The 14732-nt window shown below is 36.9% G+C and overlaps 2 protein-coding genes across 12 annotated transcripts in view; both read right to left on the minus strand.

Moving 5' to 3' along the window:
- CCDC138 (coiled-coil domain containing 138) overlaps nucleotides 1–5172 on the minus strand; it is a 90480-nt gene extending 85308 nt beyond the window's left edge. For 6 of the 8 annotated variants that reach the window (XR_011236180.1, XM_069494303.1, XM_069494304.1 and 3 more), the window contains exons 1-3: nucleotides 5010–5149; nucleotides 3815–3872; nucleotides 2297–2417 (exon numbers count right to left, since the gene is read on the minus strand). Coding sequence is in view for 6 of the 8 variants with exons in the window: in XM_069494304.1 (XP_069350405.1) it covers nucleotides 2297–2417; nucleotides 3815–3872; nucleotides 5010–5102 (272 nt within the window). In the remaining 2 variants the exon portion in view is untranslated. Of the gene's footprint in view, nucleotides 1–2296; nucleotides 2418–3814; nucleotides 3873–4068; nucleotides 4114–5009 lie in introns of all 8 variants that reach the window. The other 2 variants (XM_069494298.1, XM_069494302.1) reach the window with 2 other exon arrangements.
- Nucleotides 5173–7814: 2642 nt separating this feature from the next.
- Nucleotides 7815–14732, minus strand: part of RGPD4 (RANBP2 like and GRIP domain containing 4) — a 61995-nt gene continuing 55077 nt past the window's right edge. For all 4 annotated transcript variants that reach the window (XM_069494754.1, XM_069494752.1, XM_069494751.1 and 1 more), the window contains 4 exons: nucleotides 10170–10315; nucleotides 9182–9455; nucleotides 8718–9052; nucleotides 7815–8327 (listed from right to left, as the gene is read on the minus strand). In XM_069494754.1, the coding sequence (XP_069350855.1) occupies nucleotides 8022–8327; nucleotides 8718–9052; nucleotides 9182–9455; nucleotides 10170–10315 (1061 nt within the window). In that variant the 3' untranslated portion in view covers nucleotides 7815–8021. The remainder of the gene's footprint in view (nucleotides 8328–8717; nucleotides 9053–9181; nucleotides 9456–10169; nucleotides 10316–14732) is intronic.

A 14732-nucleotide genomic window follows, 5' to 3' on the forward strand; every position in this document is an offset into this window, starting at 1 on the left:
ACAGTGGAGAACTAGAACCACAGGTGTTTTCTCTAAAAAGATTATCTCAGAATTGAAATTTCTACAGCACTGCTGTTCAAAAGAAATAATGCAAGTAAGATAGGTAATTTAAAATTTTCTAGTAGTACCTTAAAAAGCGAAATTTTAAATGATATATTTTATTTAACCCAGTATATTTAAAAGATTATCATTTCAACATATAATCAATATAAAAAATTAAGATATTTTACATTCTTTTATCCATGCTAAGTCTTCAAAATCCAGTGTGTATTTTACACTTACAGTATATCCCAATTCAGACCAGCCCCTTTTCAAATACTCAACAGCTACATGTGACCTGTGGCTACTGTGCTGGAACTAGAGCATAGTTCTAGATTAGATCATACCCAGGAATTGTGAAAAAACTGTCCAGTGTTACGAAAACCTTCACAGTCCAAAATCTTCAAATGATAGAGTAATACCCAGATTATTTACAAAAACAAAAGAAAGATAAAACTATCAAATGTAAGAAAATAATTTCCATGAATTCATAATTATTACCTTTTTTTTATTATTATTATTTTTTTTTATTTTATCTTGTTATGGGGGATACAGAATTGCAGGTTACATATGTTGCTCCTGTACCGCCTTTCCCCCCAAGTCAGAGCTCCAGGCGTGTCTGTTCCCCAGGTTGTGCGCATTGCACCCATCATGAGGTATATATCCCTCCCTTCCCCACCCCCCCTTCCCGAGTCAGCACCTTCAAGTGTTACCACTCCCCAAACGGTGCGCAATGCACTCATTGTGTAGGCATACCCCCATCTCCTCCCCCACCCCCCACCTCAGTCTGATGTCCAATTGGTGTCGTTCCCAGATTTGTATTTAGGTGATGATCAGGGAAACCAATTTTCTGGTGAGTCATAATTATTACCTTAAAGCAATTTTCACTTTCCATACTCTACATTCACTACATTCAATCTAGCTCATGTCCAATTCTTAAAGCTAGATCAACTAGATTATTTTGTGAGTGCCAAATGCAACAGTAATAACAATAGTAACAATAACAGCTAGCATCTGAGTGTTTTATATGTACCCAGCACTGTTCAAAGTACTTTACATGGATTAACTCACTTATGTAGACAAAGAGACTAATTGTATTAACAAATTTAAGCTCCCAGATATCAATCACCTAAATAACAGGTATTTTTAGGCACAATTGTCTTTTTTTTCTCTCCACAATTATCTCAACATTTCATTTTATGTATGTAGACATCTTTAAGGTTTTACATTATTTCAAAATGTTTACTCCTTCTTAATACCCCATAGCATTTCCTTCTGTCATGTATTTTTCACATTAAATAGTATTCACTTTAAAACTGTATTTTACCTTAGTTTCCTATGTTTCTATACAGTTTTTGTCCACAGTAAATATTATCTCCTCTAAGAACTGCAACTTCTTTTAGTTCAGCACTGTATCATACGTATTTTGTAGTTACTATTTCCCCAGACTGTCTTCTTCAATTTCTTTCTCAACTACCTAAAATACAGTGCTTACCACACTACCAGACACACACTAGATACTGAGTTAAATGTCGTTGCCTAACAAGACTGTATTTCAGGGTTCTGTGTGTGTGTGTGTGTGTGTGTGTGTGTGCATGTTTTAGAGACAGAGTCTGGAGGGAAGGCCAGAGGGTGGCGGCATGATGGTACCTCATGGAGTCTTGAACTCCTGGGCTCAAGCAATCCTCTTGCCTGAGACCCTCAAGTAGATGGGACTATAGGCATGCAACACCACATCAAGGTCATTTTTTAAAAATTTTATGTAGAGATGGGGGTGGGGGGGGGTGTCTCACTATGTTGCCCAGGCTGGCCTCAAACTCCTTGGCCTCAAGCAATCCTCCTACTTCAGCCTCCCAAAGTGTTGGGATTATAGGTGTATGCCACTGTGCTCGGCCTACAGTTTTTTTCTTAGTTCCTTTTTTCTTAAAATAAAAAAAAGAAAGAAAGGAAGGAAGGAAGGAAGGAAGCAGAGTCTTCATTTGAGTCCTGAATAACCATAAAAGTAATTTTTCATCTTTTACATTATGTAAATAGTTTAACTTTCCATTATGCCACTGCACATTATACTAAGTCTATGCTTTTATCACAGAGATTCTCAGTAAAAATTAATAAATGAGTCTCAACTATTTAGCATGCTCCAGACTGTTCATACTTCCTCTCAGGCAAAAGCAAACACATACACAATCTGCCCTGTTCCCTTTCTCAACTTCTTGAGATACTGAGGGGAGAGCAATAGTAAAGATTCAGGTTACTTTACCAATTCATATTTAAGTGCTTGAATGAACTGCAAAAAGGTGTTGTACAATGCTTGCTTTCAGCAGAATAACATCTTAATGATGAATCAACTTTATCTCCAGATGAACAGATATCCAAATCATCTGTCAATAAAAAAGAAAACACCAGAGATTAGCCGCTGAGATCAGACTCTAAATATTTCATTCTAGGCTCCTAAAGGTAAAACAGTAAATGTACTGAATGAGTTCTTATCAGTACGTCTCCCTAATGCAAACTTACAGAGAAAAACCACTGAGTCTTATATTTATTTAGCATTTTACTGATTACAAAATGCTTTTTCATCCATAACTTTATTTGGTCCTAGCAATAACCCTGTGAAATAAGCAGAATAGGTGCCCTAAACTCTATTCTACAGGTTAGGAACCTAAGGATCAGAAAAAACTTATGTTAATTTTTCCAAGTAACACAGCTAGCTAATGTGTAACTTGCAAATTGAGAACCTACACTAAAATTCAGAATCCAGCCTTCTTTCCACCTAAACATGATTGATACCTCTTTGATCCTCAAATATTTAATAAACTGTTAGCCTGTATCTAAATTCAGTAAATAAAAAGGAGAACTTCTGTGATAAGAAATTTAGAACTACTTTTAAATGTATGAGCCCTTCTCTAGTAGTCATTTTTACCCTCTTAGAAATTCTATGAGATATAATTTTCAGTTATATTTTGGGAGACTGGAAATTTTAGGGCAAATTTCAAACTAAAATACAATTTTAAAGTTGTTTAAAACAATAGACTCAGTAATATCTGGAATTTTTTTTCATTCTCAAGGAGTGTTTCAGAAGAGTGTTTTTCAAATCAAGTCACTTTACTAGATTCACTGATCCAATTAGCTGGTGTAATCCACCAAAGCAAACATCAATAAATGATTTATATTTGAAAAAAATTCAAAATTGAAATAGGTTAGGGGAAAAAAATGCCAAATCAACCATTTGATGAACGTTTAAAGACACTACTATTTCTGCTGCAATTCTCCAAAACATTAATGATTATACTTACTAGTAAAGACATCACCTAAGATGCATTAACAAATTAACAGACTAGTGGTTAATATACATTAGTAATAACATGGATATACATGCTAGCTACAGATTATCACATGACATTACAAGCTACCCAATTCCACAGTATAATTATCTTTTTCTAATGTAACAATTACTACCCTAATAACTTAGGAAAGTTTGTGCCTAAGAATAGAATAATTAGTTTTCTTTACCCAATATAGTTTAATGTTTAACATTTTCAAGGCTGAAATACTGTAATTTAAAATAACTTATTGAATTTGATTTTCAAAGATATCTTACACATTTACCCCCAAAATCATCATTACTATTAGCTCATTACCAGAGTAAAAAAAGCTTAGTATCACAAGATATCTGGCACTGACCGTAAGGCTAAACAATATTTTTTCAAAAATCCTCTCTTTCAAACTAAATTTGATAAAACTCCCATATATACAAATAAATACTCTACTGGCTTACCTGGGGAGGTGAGAGATCTTCTTTTACATTTAGCCTGATCAAAATTTGAAAAATCATACTAAAAATAAAAGAATGACATATTTAATTTGTACACTCAGAATCAATTTACTGTCTCAAAATATTTCCCCACAAATTATACATTAATTACAAAGGCAAAATTATGAAGATTACAGTGGAGAAACGTGGTAGAAACCACCTTAACCAAGTGATAAAAGTTAACATCATGAATAATGGGACAAACTAACGTCACGTACCACTTGATTGGTCAGAGCAGGCCACACATCACACATCTCCCATTCCTGTCAAAAATTCAAAACCAGAATTTAATCAAGAGGTATCCAATAGGCAAACCCAAAATGATGGACATTCTAATAACTGTGTTACACTTTTCAAAAATACCAGTGTTACAAAAAATAAGGCAATGTTCCAGATTGAAGGCAACAAGAGACAACTAAGTACAATGCTCACTCTTGGATTAGATCTACGCCAGCAAAAATTTTACTACACAGGACGTTGTTGAGATAATTGGCAAAATTTAAACATGAATTAGAGATTAACCAATATTATTGTATCAGTGCCTAATTTCCTGAAAATACTACTGTTGTTACGAAAAAGAATGTTCCTATGTTCAGGAAAAACACACTATTTACATTTAGGAGTAAAGGGGCATGATGCCTGCAAATTGCCCTCAAATAGTTCAGGGGACAATGTGTATGAAGAAGAAAGAGGGAGAGAGAGAATGATAAAGCAAATGCAGCAAAATGACTAGTGAATTCTAGCAAGGCATAAAAGGGTACAAGGGAGCTCTTCCTACTACTCTTGCAACTTCGTTTTAAGGCTGAAATTATTTTAAAATAAGACGTTTTGAAAAATGAATCTAATCGTTTGTTTGTGCTGAACTCTACTCACATCACTAAGTAAAAGTTCAACAACTTCTACAATGCCATACCACGCTTTGCATAACGAACTTTCAAAGGTTTACGTAGCTTTCCCATGCAGGTGACAGATACCTGTGAGAATCTGCACACCTGCGGCCAAGCGACCCCCGCCCCCGCCTCCCAGTTAACCTTCCCCAGGCTGCCCCTCTCGCGCAGGCGGGGCGCACAGCCGCCCTCGGGCATGTGAAGATGGAAAGTGGCTCTATCCCCCGAGGCCGGGCCGCGCGGAGCAGTGAGCCGAGGGGCGCCAGCCTCACCTTGCCGGGAGAACTGTCCCTGAGTCCGTAGCGGGTTTTGAGACGCTCCACTACTAAATCCTGTCCTGGCGGCTTGACGACCCTTCGGTCCATGGTGCGCCTTGACCGCGGCGGTCTCCCCGGGAACCACGTTCAAAACCGCGGCGCGGTAGCGACGCCGTAGAGACTTGCGTGCATGCGTGCGACATGACGTATACGGCCCCGCCCCACGGGGTACGCGCGAGGGTGGGCGCGGCTAGGCTTCCCCAAGTGCTCTTCTGGTCTCAGGCCTCTCGCGTTCCGGATTTACGACTGAGGAGGTGGCGCTGTAACTCCCCTTGCCGGCTTTACGACTGAGGAGTGGCACTGTAACTCTCTGTGCGAGTCCCGCCAAGGCCGGGCGGCCAGCGAGCAGCTCCCGAACGTAGGGCGGTTATGGCCGGTGCCCCAGCCAGGGTGCGAACGGAGGGCACACGGGCTCTGAACCTGCCTGCAGCGACCTACTGCAGCTCCCATAGAATGCATTCAAACTACAGGTTGGGTGTGTCTGCCCTTGCCAAAATACACCTTTCTTTTCACTAAAGGTAGCCTTTCTTAACTGTCATATAAAAGAAAAACATGAAGAATCGGAACGCTAAGCGTAGAAATTGCAAAGAGATTACCTCCTTACTTTCCCTTCCTATCTTCCGTATGTGGCTAACAAGGTATTAAAAAGAATAACTAGAATGTAAGTTCCCTGAAAGACAGTTTAAAAAAAAAAAAAAGTTTTCCCAGTGCCTACAACAGTGCCTAGCACTTAGTAGGTGCTCAGTATTCATCACCATGCTGTATCAACCTAAAAAGCTATGTTCAACAGAGACTGATTGAGGGAACAATTCTAAAACCACTTAATTTCTCTCACTAATACAATTATACTGGTATAACCCTTTATTTTTCTAAATTGTGATTGTCAACTGCATGTCTGAAGTAACAACTCATAAATTCTATGGATTATCTTTAAAGTTCCCTAAATGCCCAAATTTTGTACGATCATACTTTAACAAATTAGTTTTGAAAATTTTAAATATGTTTTTTTGCCATAAAGTACCACTTAAAATGTACAAATAAGGAATTACTTTATTCTATCTTTAAGCAGATTTTAATGAGACAATATAAAATCCAGCCACTTAAAAAAAAAATACACATCGTGGGTTTATACCACATCAGTGACTAACAAAGAGAAATCGCAAAGTCTTTTCCTGAAATGTGACACAGAGACTTTCTTACAAATGTCACAACCCACGCTTAAGCATCTTAGGAACACTAATACTAGAAAAGTCAGTTTACATGTCATTTTGTCAAAGTTTGTTAAAGCTTTTTATTTCATAACTTTAAATGCTTTAGGATAGCATAGAAATCTATAAAAAGTCTCTTAAAAAGCACTTGTATTTACTTAAGAATTTATTCTAAAATCATGACAAAGTCATCAATTGTGTCAGCTGAAAAGTTACAACACACTTTACATAGGTTTCCAAAGAAGCCAATTTGAAATATTAAATGTGCATATATGTAAGTCCATGAGTTCTCTTCAAGGTTCAACTGATACATCGAGGGTGGGTTTATTTCAGGTATTGGGCTTTGTGGCCAAGTGGATTTAGTGATGATATTCCATCACTCATTATTTATACATGACATCCCTCCCCTCATGTGACTGATGGTTGAACGGGTATTTACTATAGGATACGCCATTTCCAAATCCCCATATAATAGGGAATAAACCTCACTGTCTTTTCTCACTAAACAACATGAAGTAATTTCACTGGGAAGAACACAGGAGAGTGGAAGACAGTCAATATTCATGATTGGAACATACAAAATTTTGTGCTCTAACTGCATTCTTTGTAGTTCCATATTGAGTAGGCCAATTAAGAACATCCTATTTTCTTTAGCAGTTTACCTAACATTTGACACAAACCATTTCCAAATTCATTTTCAATGCATATCAAACTTAAGAGTTACTTCCTTGAGAGTTCTGAAAATTACATGGCAGTTTGAGTTTACTGACTTTAATTGTCTCCTTACTTTACATCTGGTACTAGAATGAACAGACAACTAAATGCACAAGTAATGAATTTTTTAAATGTCATGGCTCTTATGAATTGTCACTTTATTTCTGCTACAAAATTTACCAGAAAAAGGTACTGCAACATTCTAGTATAAAGCAAATCTTTAACCAAAGACCATGTATATAGACCTTCTAAAAATATTCATATTTTATCACAATAACTGCAAGGAAAAATTCAGTATCTATCATCAGAACCAAGCTGCAGTTTCTGAGGTAGTAAAGACAGATGACAGAAAGCTTAAACAAAGAAAAAAAAATACAACTAAGGAAATAGTGAACTTTAAAATGTAAAAATTAATTTAATGCCTTTGGAAAGGGCACAGGATGCTACATATTTTAAGAAAGGAAGGTACTCTATTTAAAAGTTAACTTGTAACTACACAGGAGGTGTAATAAAGATTATAGAAGAGCACTTTGGTTAACTCTCTACCTTCTGTGACTCTACCCATTCAAACATGAGTCTGTATAAACAAGCACACCAACAGTTAAGATTACCAAATATACTTCAAATCTAAAATAAAATTATCAAGTTGTGGTCCCTTTATTTAAATGATAAGTATATTCATGCAGAAAGTCCAAATATCTTAAAAGGAATTAAAACTTAATTGCATATATCATATTCCTTCAATAATTTAAGAAGGTCTATTGCTTTTAACAAGATTAATATTATTCCATTTTAATACAGATATGTCAGGAGTACATAAACACAAGTACACCTGAAATACACCAGTGTTTAAACTTTTATTTCACACCATGCAAGGTCAATTATAACACATTAAAAAGTGACAACAGCTATAAGCTGCAATTTTACATTTATACAGCAGAAACGTCCATTTTCAAAAGCTGAACATAATTACCATATTGTCTGTAATGGCTAAGCTTCAATTCAACTGCTTATACAGAAAAAAATTTACAATGAAAAAAAATTTTTATATCTGTCCACATTCTGTGATACTTATTCTTCGACTAACAGACCCTTTAGGAGAACCAAATGATTCAATCTTTTTCACAGTATCCATGCCATCCTTAACAAACCCAAACACTACATGCTTAAAGTCCAAATGTTCTGCTTTTTTCAATGTTATAAAAAATTGAGAATTATTGGTATCCCGGCCTCGATTGGCCATAGATAGTAACCCAGGACCAGTATGTTTCACATCAAAATTTTCATCTTCAAATTTGTCTCCATAAATGGACTGGCCTCCTGTTCCATCATGTTTGGTGATATCTCCCCCCTGAAAAAAGATTTCAATTAATAGGAATCCCGAATAAAACATTTAAAATATACACAGAACTCATCACTATAGGATAAATCCTAAACACCCAGCTTCCTTAAGAATGCAGTTTGAAAACTAAGTATTTTTGGAAAGAATATAAAAAATGAAAAGATCTTTTTCTTTCCCCTCAGTTTCTATTAGGTTTCAAGTATTAAAAGTTTGAACTATTTTACGTTGAAAAGTTTTCAGCAGGGGTAGATAATGGAGTAGTGACAACAACTAATGTGTGGAAAAGCTAAAGAAATCTTAAGAGAACTATAGGACGAGGTCAAGGGAAAACACTCAAATTTCCCAAGTTAGTTTGGTATACTCTTTAGACTTCAACTGTGATGTGTAGTTAATACTTACTTGGCAAACAAAATCTGGAATTACTCTGTGAAAAATGGAGTTCTTGAAACCAAAGCCCTTCTCTCCAGTGCACAGTGCTCTGAAGTTCTCAGCAGTTAGAGGAACAATGTTTGAAAATAATTCCATGGTTATACGTCCTAGAGGTTCACCATCTGCGCAAACATCAAAAAACACCAAAGGATTGGTCTCCTTTGATAATTCTGCTGCCAGTGACACATGTCCTTTCTGGAGTTTCAATAAATTCTGCTGACATTCTTCAAATTTTTTCTTAAAACAATCAGCCATTTCTTTAGTTTTAAATCTCACTGCAAGCTGTTCCACTTTTGCTTCACCATCTATTGAAGAAAAAAAAAAAAAACAAGGAGTGACCTTCATATTAACTGTTATAAATTGTTTTATATGTTTGTTATGGATTTTAGTAAAGTCCACAATATGAAAAGTAGCATCTGAATGTAGCAACTCACCAGCATAATCTGAGGCAGTCCAAACTAAAGCATTATTTGAAACATTTAAGGGCTTTAATTCCATTGTTTTGGTAATAACATGGTTTGCACACACTTTAAAGACCTGGTCTCTTCTCATTAGGATCCGATAGTAATTCTTCATTGTATGCCAAAGAATCTTTATATCGCCAACACCACGCTCCTTCCACTGACTGACATCCCGATCCCATCTATAAAGTTTGGCTCTCTCTTTAAACAAAATTTCTTCATCTTCTTCTCCAGATTTTACTTCTACCTATAATAGATGAAATTATTTATAAAGTGCTGCTTATAATAAATTCTATAATAAATTCCAAAGATCAAAATTCTTAAGATATTTTCTTTGTGATGACTTTAACAGAATTTGTGGTGTTACAATAATTGGTTATATCCTAGAGCTAGGAATACATCTGATTTTGTTGCAGAAGTGAAGAACTGTTTTGTCATTGAAGATTTTTCTTTTATATAATATTCACTCTCCTTTTGGAAATTAAATGCCTACCTTTACAGCTGCGGTCCTCAACCCCCCAGGCTGTGCCTGGCCTAGTATCAACACCTGAGCTCCCCACTACCACTCCCCTACCCGTGACACCCCACTCCCCTTACCCTTGCTCCCTGGTGCCAAAAAGGTTAAGGACTGCTGCTTTCCAGACAGAAGAGGTTTGAAAAAGTGTTTTAATATTATGATGTTATAAAAACAAACACATATTCTAACAACATATGAGAAAAGTATTTATTTCTTACCAACAATTGCACATAGAATTTACCAAGCAACATTTATATGAAAACTTCTAAAAGACAATTTATAATTAAAGGCTGGTTGTCTAATAAACAGAGCTTCCATTTCAAATTGTAAATATTTTGAAATAAATGCAAACAATAATATACCTACTACAATCAAGCCAGAGTGAGTTTTAAACTTAAACTGAAAAATAAGTTATTAGTAAAACTTTGATTCCTTAGTATTTACCTCTGGTAATGACACTATTGGTTCAAAATGGATATCTTCATTATGAACTACTTCTTCATCACTACCATCTTCATCTTCACCAACTTTACTGGTTGACTGTGTTCCAAACACAGTTGCTCCGGTATTTGCCCACTGGAAATTTTTATCTGGTGAATAAATTAGGATATTTAAACAGTGGTATCTATTTTTTTCAAGTTTTTATTTTTTTTTTTTTTTGAGACAGTCTCACTCTGTTGCCCAGGCTAGAGTGAGTGCCGTGGCGTCAGCCTAGCTCACAGCAACCTCAAACTCCTGAGCTCAAGCGATCCTCCTGTCTCAGCCTCCCAAGTAGCTGGGACTACAGGCATGCACCACCATGCCCGGCTAATTTTTTCTATATATATTTTTAGCTGTCCATATAATTTCTTTCTATTTTTAGTAGAGATGGGGTCTCGCTCTTGCTCAGGCTGGTCTCGAACTCCTGAGCTCAAACGATCCGCCCACCTCGGCCTCCCAGAGTGCTAGGATTACAGGCGTGAGCCACCGCGCCCGGCCTTTTTTCAAGTTTTTTATCCTATTCTTAGGTTACTTTATCAATGCATCTAATTTCCATTGATGTACTATATATATTGCTATTAAAAATGTTATCCTGGCAAATTCAACTCATGTAGTGAGCACAAAGTACATTTAGTACTGCTTATGTTCAGAGTTACAAAGGTAAGATTGTCTCTGCTTTGGGTAACCTTCTTAACACTAAATTACAAGAGAACTTCCAGTAATGAAGTAGGTTCTTAAAAGTACATACCTGAAATTTCGAAAATTTAGCTCAGCTTTCAGAGGTAGTCTATGTCATAAAATCTTTTATCACATGCAAAAAGTAACTTTTGAACATAAAAATGTCCTTAAATAGGCCAAATCTGCTACTTTCAAACTAGACACAGTAGCCTGAACACGTGTTTATAACTTCTGTACCTCAACTTCTTTCTTAAGAAGCTAGTGTTTGGAGCTTAGATTTCTTGGCCAGGCTGGTATAGCCTTGGGAGAAGCCCTCTGAATTCAACTCCCCTCAGGGGATATACTACACAGTTCAGACTTCCCACTTCTATGCAGAATAATGATGATCTCTCGCTCTCATACCTGAAAGAACCTGAGAATAGAAGCTTCTCCATCTCCCACCTTAATTTAGATGGCCCATCCTAACACATTCCCCACAATCCTAGAGGAAAAAAATGCCTCTTTTAATTTTTCATCACTTACAGAACCCTATACCTGCTGCTAAAGACTCTGAAGGAGGAAAAAATGCCACAGAGCACATAAAAGGTATCAGCACCTTGAAGAAGGAACATGTGAATAAAAAAATCCACTCCTTTTAATAAAGACAGATTTAATAGAGGGGAAAAAAATTAAAGACAAAAATTCCTAAGGACATACAACAAAATATTGCAAAGAAATGATCTGAGAACAAGAAAAGCACAACCCAAGGTTGTATGGGGGCTTTATGAAAATAGTAATAATTGATAAGGATAAGACAGAAATTTGGGGCTCAAAATTAACTATCCAGGAATTCCCAACCAAAAATTTAAGTGAAAAATAACCCCAGGGGATATGTGGCAGAAAAAATTTAAAATTCTTCCAAAACAGTTCTCTGCCTTTGTTGCACATTAAATATTAGGTTGGTGCAAAAGTAACTGTGGTTTTAGCACTGCTGAAATTTGCCATTTGATATTGGAATACATTTTTAAATAAATGTGGTTATGTTATTTAATGCACGTTACTTGCTTTATGTGCTTTTGCTAATGACTTATTGCTGTTTATTTTATATTTATTTTAGACGATGGAAATGATGTTAGACAAAAAGCAAATTCAAGCAATTTTCTTATTCCAGTTAAAAATGGGTCGTACAGCAGCGGAGGAGACAACTCACAACATCAACCATGCATTTGGCCCAGGAACTGCTAACGAACTTATAGTCTAGCAGTGGTAGTTCAAGAAATTTTGCAAAGGAGACCAGAGCCTTGAAGATGAGGAGTGCAGTATGGCCTGCCATGGGAAGTTGACAACAACCAATTGAGAACAATCATCAAAGCTGATCCTCTTACAACTACATGAGAAGTTGTCAAAGAACTCAACACAGAGACCATTCTATGGTCCTTCAGCACATGAAGCAAACTGGAAAGGTGAAAAAGCTCGATTAAGTGGGTGACTCATGAGCTGACCAAAAATCAAAAAAATCATCGTTCTGAAGTATTGTCTTCTCTTATGGTACGCAACGAACCATTTCTCAATCAGATTGTGACATGCAACAAAAAGTAGATTTTATATGACAACTGGCATCAACCAGCTTAATGGCTGAACCAAGAAGCAGCTCCAAGCACTTCCCAAAGCCAAACTTGAACCAAAAAAAGTCATGGTCACCGTTTGGTGGTCTGCTGCCAGTCTGATCCACTACAGCTTTCTGAATCCCGGCAAAACCATTACATCTGAGAAGTATGCTCAGCAAATCGATGAGATGCACCGAAAACTGCAACACCGCCAGCCGGCATCAGTCAACAGAAAGGGCCTGATTCTTCTCCACAACAACGCCCAACCGCATGTTGCATAACCAAAGCTTCAAAAGTTGAACAAATTGGGCTACGAAGTTTTGCCTCATCTGCTTTATACACCTGACCTTTCGCCAACCAACTATCACTTCTTCAAGCATCTTGACAACTTTTTGCAGAGAAAACACTTCCATGACCAGCAGGATGCAGAAAATGCTATCCAAGAGTTCGCGGAATCCCGAAGAACGAATTTTTATGCCATAGGAATAAACAAACTTATTTCCCATTGGCAAAAATGTGTTGATTATAATGGTTCCTATTTTGACTGATAAAGATGTCTTTCAGCCTAGTTATAATGATTTAAAATTCAGTCTGAAACCACAATTACTTTTGTACCAACCTAATATCACAATGTCTGGGTCTCATGCTCAGAGATGCCAATATAACTATCAGGTAGTTCTTTTTAAAAGAGCTCCCAGGCCGGGCGCGGTGGCTCACGCCTGTAATCCTAGCACTCTGGGAGGCCGAGGCGGGTGGATCGTTTGAGCTCAGGAGTTCAAGACCAGCCTGAGCAAGAGCGAGACCCCCGTCTCTACTAAAAATAGAAAGAAATTATATGGACAACTAAAAATATATACAGAAAAAATTAGCCGGGCATGGTGGCACATGCCTGTAGTCCCAGCTACTCGGGAGGCTGAGGCAGGAGGATCGCTTGAGCCCAGGAGTTTGAGGTTGCTGTGAGCGAGGCTGATGCCACGGCACTCTAGCCTGGGCAACAGAGTGAGACTCTGTCTCAAAAAAAAAAAAAAAAAAAAAAGCTCCCAGGTAATTTGAAAAGGAAGCCAAGAGCTGAAAACCACTTCCCTAAGCAGAGTAGAAGAGAGAATTTACAAAGTAAAAGTATAAAAGGTATGCATGTGAATAATGAGTATCAATTTCAAGATAACAATTCTAGGTAAGAGTACCTAGAGTTCTCTGTGTATGTTTTCAGTAAAAACATTAAAAAGTGAAGCAAACGTGATAAAATGGCAATCTGTGTCCAAGCTGGGCAGTAACTTAGTTTCTACATGAAATATTACACAACACACATAGAACAATCAACAGATCTGTGTAAATAGAACTTTCAGGGGAAAAAATCAATATAAAAAAACAAAGGAACAAAAGAAAACAAAGAAATCAATCATGAGTTTTCTCCCTCCTCTCAGCGCTTTTCTCTCCCTAGCTGACAGGCACCCTGCAGTGACTCTGTTTTCACAAACATCTGAAAAGAGCTAAAAGACAGAAAGGAACGGTAAATTTTTCTCTTTACACTCACCAGCTCACTGCCCTTCAGAGTCTATTTCTATATAGCCTCAAGGTGGTGTTGAGGAGCTCCTGGACAGACAGCAGTGGGGACAAACTACTGGATTCAGATCCTGCCCAAAATCTTAAGGGCAAGATCACCAACAAGATCTCTGATTGCCACTTCTGCATACCTCCAAGAAAAGGAATGGATACAGCCCTTTCACACAGCCCTGCTTCTGTTATCAGATTACGGCTCAGAAGAAGAGAAAGAACAGATATGATAGTTCACAGTACCTTGTTAATTTGGCTACAACCATAAATTGTGTTCACCCCTTTATACAATTCCTAAATAAAAAACCTGAATACCTGATTCTCTCTGCCAACAACACTCTTCCTCTTTCACCATGTTGGCCCTTTCCTGCTTGGGAACGTAAAATACATTTCTTCTTTCTATCCTAATCTTTGGAGAAATTTTTCTCAAACTCGTGTGCACCAGCTCTGAACTCTCACCCTAACACTACCAAAGTATTAAGATTCCACATGAAAACCTATGGGACACAAACAAAATTGACTGCAAGGAATTTATAATTTTAAGTATTACTTTTAACAAGTACAATCTAAATTAATAAGCATTCGACACATAAGAAATCTAACAAAAATATGACAAAATGTGAAGCTAAATAAAAGGTACAAAATGAGAACTGATAAAATCAAAAGCGGCTTCTTTGAAAAGACAAGTACACAAATTAGTGCCAAACAC

This window comes from Eulemur rufifrons, chromosome 19 (genome assembly GCF_041146395.1).
Source record: "Eulemur rufifrons isolate Redbay chromosome 19, OSU_ERuf_1, whole genome shotgun sequence".
NCBI lineage: Eukaryota > Metazoa > Chordata > Mammalia > Primates > Lemuridae > Eulemur > Eulemur rufifrons.